At 43.7% G+C, this 13037-nt stretch overlaps 1 protein-coding gene across 2 annotated transcripts in view; it reads left to right on the plus strand.

The window, feature by feature from the left end:
• CDH23 (cadherin related 23) overlaps positions 1-13037 on the plus strand; it is a 655553-nt gene that overhangs the window by 344879 nt on the left and 297637 nt on the right. For both annotated transcript variants that reach the window (XM_056799300.1, XM_056799301.1), the window contains exon 10: positions 9962-10074. In XM_056799300.1, coding sequence (XP_056655278.1) covers positions 9962-10074 — 113 coding nt within the window. The remainder of the gene's footprint in view (positions 1-9961; positions 10075-13037) is intronic.

Genomic DNA, 13037 nt, shown 5'->3' on the forward strand with positions numbered 1-13037 from the left:
AGAATTCAAACTGTGACAACAGCTGTGGTCTAGTAGAAAGGCAATAGCAATAATAATAAGCCAGATAGGTGGTACAGTGTAGAGAGCACTGAACTTGGAGTCAGGAAGACTCATCTTCCTGAGTTCCAATCTGGCCCCAGGCACTTACTAGCTGCATGACCCTGAACAAGTCACTTAACTCCATTTGCCTCAGTTTCCCCACCTGGAAAATGGGCTGGAGAAGGAAATGGCAAACTGCTCCAGTATCTTTGCCCAGAAAACCCCAAATGGGGCCCCAAAGAGTCAGACACAACTGAAACAACTGAACCACAACAACGACCACACTAAAATTGATCTAGTACCTAAGGTTTATCTGTGTTACCTCACCTGATGCCCCATGACTCGTCTTTCTCTCTGCTCTGAGGAGCAGAGGTGGGCTCCCCTAGAGATCATGTGAGAAGACTGGTCGGTCATTCCTGACCAAGGAGGTGGACTATGTAATGCAGAGGGAATATCTAGGGTAGTCACAGAATGAAAGGAAAGGTGAACACAGTCCTGAAGGGGATGGAGTCCAAATATCTTCACCAGCCTTGATACCCAAGGCTGTTCCCACTGTTCGCAGCATGTTCCCACTAAGTAAGGCATTGAGAGGGTGAGCTCCTGGGAACTGGGGAACCAGCAGGCTGTCTAAGGAGGAGTGAACCAGAAAGGTGAGCAGGTCAAAGATCCTGTGCAGATCAGAGTGGGACCAGGTCTGTCTTGGGTAAGTGGAAAGAGAACTGGGTTCTAACCCAGGTCCTACCATTAACAAGCCAAGTGATTGGGCCTTGAGCTTCCTCATCTGTAAAATGAAGGTGTTGGTCTAGGACTACGAGGAGGTGACATCAAACATTTCTGGAGGGGACACAGACAGGTCCAGACAGAAAGGGAGCCCATGAGAGATCGCCCACTAAGTTGGAGAAATGTTGGCTCTGCCTGCCATTCAGGGCTTGACGCGTTCAAGTCTGAGGGTCATTCTGGGCTGAATCCAGAGAGGACCATGAGGGTCTTCCTACAACTTGTCCTCTAGGCACCCCAGGTCCAGACTCCTGACCCGAAAGGACCCAGGGAGAGAATTCTAAAATAGCAGCAGAAGGAGAATATACCCTTAATGGGCTCTTCATTTGGGCATCGCCACAATAATAACACTCTGGAGATGTGCTGGGATTAAGTGGCTCTTGAAATAAATATAGCCAATGTAAGTGGAAATGCAAAGCGTCAAACCCACTCATGGTCCTGGAGGCAGCCTCTATCCATGAGACTCAAGAAGAACCAGCTCACCTCAGGCCAAGGGAGTTTGGGGAAACTGGGTAACTCCAACTGGATGGGAGCAGCAGAGACGATCTCATCTATCCCCCTATCTCCTTCCTGATTAAGTTCTGGGTATAATCCCTGGAGGAGTTGGTATTTAAGAAAGCCTGGACCCTCACAAGTCAATTAAGGATCAGTGAAGCCACAAGCACCTGGAGAGCTGCTTACTACAAGTGTGACCTTTGGTGTCTCATGCTCTGTGCCTCAGTTTCCCCTTTTGTAAAGTGAAGGTGTTGAATCAGATATCTCTAAGGCTTTTTCCTTCTCAAAATCCTGTGATCCCTGCTCCTAGGGAGGCTGAGCTGCAGGGGGCTGAACTGCCAGCATGTTCCCACTAAGTGAGGTACTGATAGGGTGAGCCCCTGGGAACTGGGGGACCAGCAGGCTTTCTAAGGAGGAGTAAACCAGGAAGCTGAGCAGGTCAAAGATTCTGTGCAGATCAGAGTGTGACCAGGTCTGTCTTGGGTAAGATAGGGAAACATGGTCTTTCTTTTTTTTAAAGACAACTACGATTCAGCTTTTTAAAACTATATAAATTATTATTCCCCACGGCCTCAGGCACAGAATTGGGCACACAGTAAACATTACATGCCTTCTGAATGATAATTCCAAAAAGTTGCAGAGAAGGAAAAATAGAGAGAAATAGGGAACAAGAATAGATAACCGAAATCTTTCAGTCTAATAGTTAGCTCCTTTAAGGAGGGATGTTTGGCGACCCCTCTCCTACTCCAACCCGAATCCTGCCCAAATGAACCAAGCTCCCAGGGCCTGAAGAGTCAAGGAGAGACCAAGATCGAGGGAGCCCTTGAACTTGGCTCTTCTCCAAAGCAGAGGGAAGGGAGGGCAGAGGAGGGAGAGGAATTGCTGTTAGCCCAGTAGAGCAGACAAACCAATTGAAAGCCATCAGCCCGTGTTGCCACACGCACTGTCAACCACTCACTAAACTGCTTTTAAACCAAGCCAGACCTCTTCCCTGGGTCAAGAAGCTGACAGGGAGATAACAAGAGAACAAGGAATGGAGATGAGATTTTCATAGAGATGGAGCAGGATGGATTGTGGAGAGGACAAGGTTGGGGGAGACCAGTGACAGGCCAAGTACATCCCTGAAAGAGGAAGGAGTGAAAGAGTCATGGTGAGAGTCTCAGGAAAGCTCTCCCTCCCATTCCCCTCTGCCCTCCCCCGGGCTCCCAGCCTGTCTGAGGAAGAGGTAACCCTTTTGTTTTCCATCTCTTCCCTAGCATTCATCCCTGCTTAACTCCTAAGAAAGCGTGCCCCCTTACTTAGGCACATAGGCTTGGAGCTAGAAGAGACCTCATAGCCAAGTCAACCCTCATTTTCAGATTTAAATGACAAAGAAATCAACAAACTGAGGACCAAAGACTAAGGAACTTGTCAATGTTCACAAGCTAAGAAGTAGCAAAGATGGGACTCCAGCCCAGGTCCTTATCCCAAATTCAGTATTTTACTTAGAGGAACCAACTGCCCCATGATTCCTTTCCTCCCCAGCATAGTATATATGTCTGTCTGTCTGTCTCTCCCCTCTCCTCTCTCTCCCTCTCCTCTTCTTCCCCTCTTCCCTCTCCCTCTCTCTCTCTCTCTCTCTCTCTCTCTATATATATATATATATATATATCTTTCTCTCTCTCCCTCCCTCTCTCTCTCTTTCTCTGTCTCTTTCTCTCTCCCTCTCCTTCTCTCTCTCTCTCTCTTTCTCTCTCTCTCTCTCTCTCTCTCTCTCTCTCTCTCTCTCTCTCTCTCTCTCTCTCTCTCTCTCTCTCTCTCTCCCTCCCTCTCCCTCTCTCTCTGTCTCTTTCTCTCTCCCTCTCCTTCTCCCTCTCTCTCTCTCTCTCTCTCTCTCTCTCTCTCTCTCTCTCTCTCTCTCTCTCTCTCTCTCTCTCTGTCTCTTTCTCTCTCCCTCTCCTTCTCTCTCTCTCTCTCTCTTTCTCTCTCTCTCTCCCTCCCTCTCCCTCTCTCTCTGTCTCTTTCTCTCTCCCTCTCTCTCTCTCTCTCTCTCTCTCTCTCTCTCTCTCTCTCTCTCTCTCTCTCTCTCTCTCTCTCTCTCTCTCTCTCTCTCTCTCTCTCTCTCTCTCTCTCTCTCTCCCTCTCTCTCTCCCTCTCTCAATTGGTTCCTTCCCTTCTGCTTTTAGACATGCATAGGTCTCCCCCATCTTCAAACAAATAAGCCAAATTAATTCAAAACATTTATTATACACCTACTGTGTGCCAAGCACTGGAAACCAACCAAATGGCCAATGAAAACCTTTAAACTTGCTTGGTGCTCCTGCCTTCTAGATTGAACTTTTCTGTCCTTCACTGCATTGGTGGAGGACACCTACTTCCCTATCACCATTCTTCCCCTCATGGTGCTCATCATTACATAGTTATTTACATCATTGACACAAACTGGGTTTTGGTTCCAAGGAAAGAAGAGTGGTAAGAGCTAGGCATTAGCAGCTACATGACTTGCCTAGAATCACACAGCTAGGAAATATCTGAGGTCACATTTGAACCCAGGACTTCCCATCTCTAGGCCTGGCTCTCAATCCACTGAGCCATCTGCCTCCATTTTATAGATAAGGAAACTAGGATTCAAGAGACTCGTTTTCTGTCTTAGAACTGATAATTGACAGGGCTCAGACCGGAGCCCAGCTCTTCTCACTCCTCATTCCAAGTTCTTTGTATTAAACCAAAAAGGTCATCCCTTCCTGCAAGGTAGATTCACCTGCCCCTCTGACTGTTCCTTCTCTGCCTCCGCTTTCCCCTCAGACCACATTATCTGGGCATTAAATGTGGAAACTCTTGGCCCCCATGTAAATGAATCCTGTCTCCTGCTTTCCCCTGTCCCCTCGGTGCAAATGACAGCCAGATCAATGGCTCCAGCCCCAGCTGCATGTGTTTCACCCAAGCTCCAAATCCCTATCTCCTCCTGCCTACAGGACATTTCCCCTTAGACTATCCACCATCACTTCAAACTTCAATAATATTTAGGAATTTATCTAAACCCTTCCAGAGCAGTTTATATTTTCAGCCTATTCTCCCTCAAGCTGTAAAATAAGCCTCATTGGTTTAATCTCCACTGTTTAAAGTAGGATTTTTTATTCATCCAAAACTTATCTCTTTCAAGTTCCAAATGGGGAAGACTTTTCTCTCTAGTATTCTTAGTGAAAGAGGTTATGTTCTTCACACACACACACACACACACACACACACACACACACACACACTTCCTCTGGCCACCCGCATAACCCACTCGTAACACCAATTCCTGGTTTTATAGACTCTACTAGACTTTATGCTTACCTCTGTCTTGCCTATCTCAAGGGACCTAAAGGCTTGGGTCTCCTGGAGTTGGAGGCTGCCCTGAGAAGAGAAAAGCCTCCCCTCCCCAAAACAGAGCACCTGGACCCTCCTCGCCTAGCTGCTTGGGCTTGTGATACCCTAAAATCCTTAGAGCTAGAACTGAATTTTCAAAGGTCACTCCCCATCCTCAGTTCAACAGGGTACCTTCCTTCCCCAGCTAGGAACCACCCCATCGAGGCATCAAAGATCCAAAGGTGAAGCTTCCCTTCTGCTCAGGGATAGAAACCAAGCAGATGAGAAACAGCAGAAGCGAGGGGCACTGCCGTCACTTCTAGCCCCTACCCCATGGGATTTGGGTACAGAATCCTGGAGGCCACGGATTGGGAATATTAGTCATGTTGCTTTCCAAGATAGAAGAAGAAAAAATCAGTGTATAATGCTACAGGGACAGCCTTGAGTGGGGGGCAGGGGGGGGACTGAGGGACATCCAGTCATTGAGGCAGGGGGCTTCCACCTCTTAAGTTTTCCTATTTCCTCAGCCTCTAGACACATGCTTAACCCAGCACATGAGGACATCATCAAACTCTTGGTCTTGACGGCCAAGGATCTGAATGTGATTCATAGATTATAGGACCATAGAAAAAGACTTGTAAGAGAACTTAGAAGTTGGGGAGATGGGTGACAGTTAGGTGGTCCAGTGGATTGAGAGCCAGACCTAGAGACCAAAAATCCTGGGTTCAAATATGGATTCAGACTTCATAGCTGTGTGACCCTGGGCAAGTCACTTAACGCCCATTGCCTAGCCCTTAGTGCTCTTCTGACTTAGAACCAATATATAGTATTAATTCTGAGATGGAAGGTAGAAGTTTTAAAAAAGTGGGGGAGTCCAATCCCTTCATTTTAAACATTAGAAAACCAAGGGCCATAGAAGAGATCATGTAGCTATTAGGTGGCAGATCTGGGACTGAAACCCAGCTTCTCTATAAATCAAACTCTTCAGCAAGGAGGTGCAGAGGATAGAGTACCAGTCCTGGAAATGGAAGATATGAGTTCAGATGTTGCTTTGGACATTTATTAGCATGTGGCCCTAGGCAAGTCACTTTGCTTCTGTCTGCCTCAGTTTCCTTGAGTGTAAAACGGGTTTCATAATAACACCTATGTCCCAGAGTAATTGTAAGGATTAAATGTACATTTTGCACATAATTCTTTGAATGTTTTCTTTCCCCTTGATGAGGACAGGAAAGGTGTTTTGTCTTTCTTTATACCTCTAGCATTTAGCACAGTTCCTGGCAAAAAATGGGTACTTAATAAATGTTTTCTTTTTTCCTGTCATCCTTCCTTTCTCCTTTCCTTCATTTTTTCCTCCCTTCCTCCATCCTTCTCTTCCTTCCTTCTTCTCTCCCTTCCTATTTCTTTTCCTTCCTCCCTTTCTCCTCCTTTCTCTTCTCTCACTCCTTTCCCTCCTTCCCTCCATCTCTTCCTTCCTTCCTCCCTTCCTTCTCTCCTTTCCTCCTTCCTTTAATTCCTCCCTCTCTCCCCCTCTCTCTTCATTCCCTCCCTTCCTTCTTTCTCTTCTTCTCTCACTCCTTTCCCTCCTTCCCTCCATCTCTTCCTTCCTTCCCTCCCTTCCTTCTCTCCTTTCCTCCTTCCTTTAATTCCTCCCTCTCTCCCCCTCTCTCTTCATTCCTTCCCTCCCTTCCTTCTTTCTTTCTTCTCATCCTTCCTTGTTTCCTCTCTCTCTTCCTCTCTCCAATCTTTCCTTCCATCCTCTATTTCCTCCCTCCCATTTTTCTCTCTTTCCTTCTTTCCTTTGATGTATTCCACAGCTGTAACCTACATCCATGTCCTAGAATCTAGGTCTCCTACCTCATGTCTTTTCCTCCCATACCTGTGAATTCATGTCCTTTATCATATCAGGCAAGAGTGCAGGATGGTTTGATGGCAGCTCATCCCACCAATGGAAAAATGACTCCAAATCAGTATCCAATTGAGTTGGTAGCATCATCTTCATATACTCAGGGTGCCATTTTGGATTTGCAGTGGGTTTTCATTTCTCTTGCCATCCTTATCTAATCCTCAGAAAATTAGCCAGCACTTTTTTCAGACACTGTAAGTTAAATTTGGTGCTTCCTGTATCAGACCCAGCACATGTCTGCGCAGGTCAAGAGCATTTGAATGTGTGACCGAAAAAACTGGCCAAATAACCAAATACACAAGCCTAGGCTGATGCTCATTTTCCCCAAGAATGTAAACTCCATGAAAAGGGGACTTTCCTCCTTTTGTCTGTCTCTCCAGGCCTAGCACAGTTCCTGGCACATAGTGGGTAACTAAAAAATGCTTATTGATTATATGATCTACCAATGGAAATTTTACATTATTGCATTCATGTGAAGGGTTAACTGAACTTCAAGGTGGAAAGCTAATTAAGAGACTAAGTACTTCTTACCCCAAGATTGGAAAGGGCCAAGGATATCTATCACTTTTGCTCTTAACAATCCGAGAAGGCTTCCTAGAAGAAGTGGGATTTCAGGGTCTAGATGAGTGATACAAAGGAAATTACTTGGTGGTCCCAGCATAATTCCATCCTCCCTCTCTCTCTTTTACAGGAATAGAAAAGAGGTCAGTGCAGGATAAATCAGTATTGTTACATGGGGAAACTTCATTCCCAGTGAAGAATTCCATCCTCAAGTGAGAGCTTCCATCCCTCAATTCAGTTCTCTTTCCAGTCCAAGAAGGAATCGTGTAAAATCGTGTCACCCCCAAATTACCCCCTGAGTTGAGCCTGCATTCTTTTCTTGCCCTTATCTTGCTTTCTATGGCACAGTGTCCCCTCCCAGAGCCTGTGGGTTGTATCATGCCTTTCATTAGTGGTGATATTGTTTGTGGGTGACTGTGGCTGTGGCTGGATGACAGACGAATTATTCAGGGACCAAAGTGTAAGAAATAGCAGACTGTATGTGAGGGATAGGTGGGAGGGATGTGAGGGGGTGCTGTGTGTGTGTGTGTGGCAGAGTGTCTGGGGGTAGGTGTATGTGTGAGGCCATGGGTGTCAGGAGAGGCATCCCAAGGGGAGTATATGGGTATCTGGGGTGGAGTTGTGCACATGGGACTGCTGGGAAAAATTTGGGGGGTGGGTGGGTATCTGTGAGGGCTCATGTCAGATCAGCCACCTCTTCATCAGTCTCTAAGGAGTGATGAAGCGGGTCTGGACCTGAGCCATGTCAAGGCAAGGTCCCTCATCCAGTTCTGCAAACATTACATAGGACATCAAATCTCCCCTTCCAAGGGAGCTCAGAAGCAAGGGAAGGGGCCTTGTTTGTTCAGCTGGTTTCCTGTTGTGCAATTTTATTAATAAGTCTCAACCCCTCAGGCAGGGAGTCACTCTGGGACCAGCCCCCTAAGACAATTAACAAGCCTCGGCCAATTAATTTGGATCCTCCAGGACTGGAGGCACCTACGAGAGGGAGAAAATATGGCACAAAGTGGTTTGGAAATGGATTGTTTCCTGAAGTCTTGACCAGGAGGCCCTACAGGAACCCTAAGCCCCCCAGTTAGGCAGTTCAGCTGGCTTTCCACCCAGCTGCTCAGGTATATTCCCCTGTCTTAGAAGCTTCCTCCCAGATGCAGAATACCTGCATGAGGTTACCAGCTGTGGGCAGCATTTCTTTTTCACTTCTTTTCTCCTTATTCTCCCCATCCCATTCCTTAGCACCCTGAGCCATGTAAAAGCCCAAGAAAAATTATCGAGCATCTCTCCCCAGCCTGAACAAATCCTGAATGGTATTGTTGATACCTCAGGAATACAGGAGGCAGGTGTAGGGGGAGAGAAGTGAGGGGTGATGGGCTTGCCACCTTGGCACCTTATTGCCTTGGTGGAACTGTGCCCCCTGCCCAGAATACTCTCCCTCCTTGCCTTGGCCTCTGGGCTTCCTTTAAGCCTCAACCCAGATACCAGATTCTGCAAGAAAACGTTCCAGCAGTGCTCCGAGATTCCCTTGGAGATCCCTTGCCATCTAAGTTCAGTCTGTTTTGTACATATGATTATTTTTCATATTGTCTCCCCCATTCGAATGTGAACTCCTTAAGGGCAGGGTCTTTGTTTTTGTCTTTCTTTATATTCCCAGCACTTAGCACAGTACCTAGCACATAGTAGGTGCTTAATAAATATATGCCAGCCTACTGATGGTGTGTACGAAGGTGTCTCTACTTCAGTTATGTCTTGAACTGAAATCTAAATCCATCTGGTAGTCCTAGAAGAGAGCTAGGTGGTTTAGTGAATAAAACACTGAACCTGGAGACCAGAAAACTTAAGTTCAAATCCAGCTTTAGACACTTACTAGCTAGGTGATCCTAGGCAAATCACTTAACTGCCTCAGTTTCTTCATCTGTAAAATGAGCTAGAGAAGGAAATGGCAAATCACTCCAGTATCTTTGCCAAGAAAACCCCAAATGGGGTCACAAAGAGTAGGACACAACTGAAAACAACTCAACAACAGGTCATAGAAGGCTTCCAGACCAGAGCCCCTTGGAGCTATCCCTGCCTTTGCCATCATTGGAGAATAATTTTAAGCATCTGCAATTGCCCCTGGCAGCAGAGCAACAGGGCTTTCTTTGATTCCTCACCCTTGTGACCCTAAACTTTGGGCTCTATCTAAGAAGTAGCCAGTTGGAAGAGGGATCAATGTGTCCTTTCTTGCCTGAAAGAAGGAAACTAGGAGCAATGGTTGACATTTTCAAAGAGGCAGATTTATACTCGATCTAAGAAAAAACTCCCCAATCATTAAAGGTGTTCCCAAGTACACTGGGCTGCCTCGGGGGGACATGAGTTCCTTCCTCTTGATGGAGGTCTTCCAAGCTAAGGCTGGCTGGAGATCATAAAGGAAATTCTTGGGCAAGTACAACTAGGAAGTGTTTGGCCTCTGAGTTTACTTTGGACTGAGAGTCTATGATTCTGTGACTTCTATGAGGAGAGGCAGGAATGAGGATTTTGTGTGATGTCTGCCAAGTGCAACTTGAGAGACTAGAAAGGACGTGTAGGGACATATAGGAAATTAAGTTGGTTTGACAAGATGAGAACCAATCGTAGAGAATATGAAAGCCAAGCAGAATTAGCTCAAATTAAAGCCAGAATTCGAAGCAATAGGGAGCCTATATAGGTTGTAGAACAGGGGAGTCTCTCACAGCATTATTTTCCATAGGAAATAAGTTATTCCCTGGCCAAATGAACAGCAAAGAACACTTGATCTCAAGTTCTCTCTTCCTTTTCTGTAGTCCCAGTCAACCTGAGTTCAATCAATGCCTTTTCACTGACAGCAGTTGGTCTCTATTCCAGGTAACACCAACAGCATCTTTGCCCTGGACTACATCAGTGGAGCACTGACTCTGAATGGTGTGCTGGACCGGGAAAACCCTCTCTATAGCCATGGTTTTATCCTGACTGTAAAGGTAAGAAGATCATTCCCCAGCCCCGGTGGATGCCATGGGAATCCCCTTCCAAATTCAGGACCTATCAGTGAAGTGGAGGAGACCAATCCCTCCACTCTACCCCAGAAAAGGGAGCATAACTGAGGGTCCTGTGAACTTCTTAGTCCCTCTCGGGAGCCTCCGTTCTTGTTTCTAGAAAAAAAGAAAGAGAAACAGTTGGGGAGATGCCTGGTCTTTGAACCTGAAGACTAGCTATGATATCTATACTATCTGTGTGACTACAAGCAAGACATGCCATTTTTCAATGACTCAGTTTCCATATATGTAAAATAGGGAAAATAATCCTTGCATTCACAAGACTATTATGCAGAAAGCTCCTTATAAATCATCAACAGTCTGTGTAAGTTCTTACTGTTTACATTTAATGTATCTGGACCTCAGTTTTCCTCATCTGTAAAGTAAGAGCGTTGGGCTGGAGAACCTCTGAAGGTTCTTCTTACTCTAAATTCCATGTTCATGTTATCACTCAGAGGGAATTTGCACTCTGCCCAACACAGCACTACTGAAACATTTCTTGGTTGATTGGCGATACACGAAAAGGGGTTGGATTCATTGGAATTAAGACCTCAAGATGGAGTCAAGATGGCTCCAGGTTTCAATCCAATCTCTCTCCTAGAATGACTATATGATTTTGGGCAAGCCGATGGGCCTTAATTCACTATACATCAGTCCATTTGTGTTTCCCTTCAACAAATATCTTTAAGTACTTAGTAGGCACCAAGTTGGGGCAGCTAAGTGGTGCATTAGACAGAGTATTGGGCTTGAACTCATCTTCCTGAGTTCAAATCCGTCCTCAGACACTTACCAGCTGGGCAAGTCACTTCACCCTGTTTGCCTCAATTTCTTCATCTGTAAAATGAACCAGAGAAGGAAATGGCAAAACCACTCCATGATCTTTGCCAAGAAAATATCAAACAGGGTCTCAAAGATTTGGATGCAATGGAAACAACCAAATAACCACAAAAGTGCCAAGTTATGATTATTATTATGATTATTTTGCACATCACTCTCAAGACTTTCTGATTTTTAAAATGTTTAATACAGAAAAATCTATTTGAAATGTATTAAACTTGGGTCTTTCTAAAGTTAAAGTTTTGCATTATGCGAAGCATTTAATAATGCAATAGTAAAAAGATCTTTTCAAATTGAAATGTGACACCCTTTCCTCCAAATATCTTAATTGCCATAAATTTGTTGGAAAATACACCTTAAATGCATGTTTCAGACCCTCTACACTTTCTATAATCTCAATACCACAAAAAACATAGGATGGGGGGGGGGGGAGATCTTGTTAGTATCCAAGACATCTCTGTGGACAGCTTTATTACATGAAATGCACACATTAATGGAGAAATCCTAGTTTTTGAACCCCAAACTAATTCACTGATTTTTTAAAAAGGAAAAATCATGAGCCAGTTCTGGGGTAGTGGGAAAAGTATTATATTTGGCCCCAAAAGACCTGAGTTCAGAGAGAGGGTCTGCCACCAATTGGCTGTGTGACCTGAGACTTCCCTCGGCCCCCAATTCATCACATCTAAAATGAGAGAGGCTAGATTATAGAATCGCCGTGGTCCTTTCTGGCTATAAATTTGTGAACCTAAAATTTGTTGATGTTCAATCATTCGGTCATATCTGACTCCTTGTGACCCCATGGACCACAGTTATCCATGAGTTTCTTGGCAAATTGCTCCAGTTTCCTTGCCATTTCCTTCTCCAGTGGATCCTTTTGTCAAGCAATCAAAGGTTAAGTGACTTGCCCAGGATCAACTTGATCAACATTTTGGCCATAGTGTCTGAGGCCAGTTGAACTCAGGTCTTTCGGATTCCAAGCCCAGAACTCTATCCACTGAGTTACTTAGCTGCCTCCTAGGCATATAGAGACAAAGTGACTTGCCCAAGGTCACACAACTAGGGCATGTCTGAGGCTGGATCTGAACTCAGGTCTTCCTAAGTCCAGACCCAGTGCTTTTAACCACTGCCTCTGAACCTAAAATTATGATAATTTTTAAAAGAAAAAAAAAGCTTTGAGCCCCTGTCTTATGTGCATATATTATAGATTTTATATATAAATACACACGTATCTTATGTGTGTATATGCATATGTAAAATGTCTTATTGTATATACTATATATATTAGGCATATAAGTATGCATAGATCTTATGTGTATCCATTATTAAGTATATACAATATATTGGTGTGTATATGCATATATAAAATATATCTTCTATGTATATTTTATTCTCAGATACTGTATATCTTATATGTATATACTGTTTCTCTTATGCGTATATACTATATATCTTATATGTGTGTATCTAATGTATATATGTATATAAAACCTATCTTATGTCATACGTTATACACATATGCAATATATTTGTTTATAGATAATGCATTACATTCATACATGATGTGTAATATGTATGTATTATGTACATGCTACATGTCTTATTTGAATATATGTATGTCTTATGTGTGTATATGCATATATAAATATATTTTGTTTATATACTATATGGTTTTATTTTAATTTTATTTATATTATATCATGCATTGTTATATTATTTTATATATCTAAAATAATGTATTTTATTATATCCTGTTTTGTGTGTACATGAATATATATAATATATGCATATATAAAATAGATCTTCTTTGTATATTTTTACTCATATACTGAATATCTTATATATATTGTTTATCTTATGTGTATATACTATATATCTTATATGTATGTATGAGTCTAATGTATACATGTACACATAAAACCTATCTTATGTTACATGTTATAAGCATGTGTGATATATTGTATGTTCCTATATAATATATTACATCCGTGTGTTATATGTAGTATTATTTATTATGTACATGCTATGTGTCTTATTTGAATATATGTATGTCTTATGTGTATATATGCATATAT

Source organism: Monodelphis domestica, chromosome 1 (genome assembly GCF_027887165.1).
Source record: "Monodelphis domestica isolate mMonDom1 chromosome 1, mMonDom1.pri, whole genome shotgun sequence".
In the NCBI taxonomy this organism is placed as follows: Eukaryota; Metazoa; Chordata; class Mammalia; order Didelphimorphia; family Didelphidae; genus Monodelphis; species Monodelphis domestica.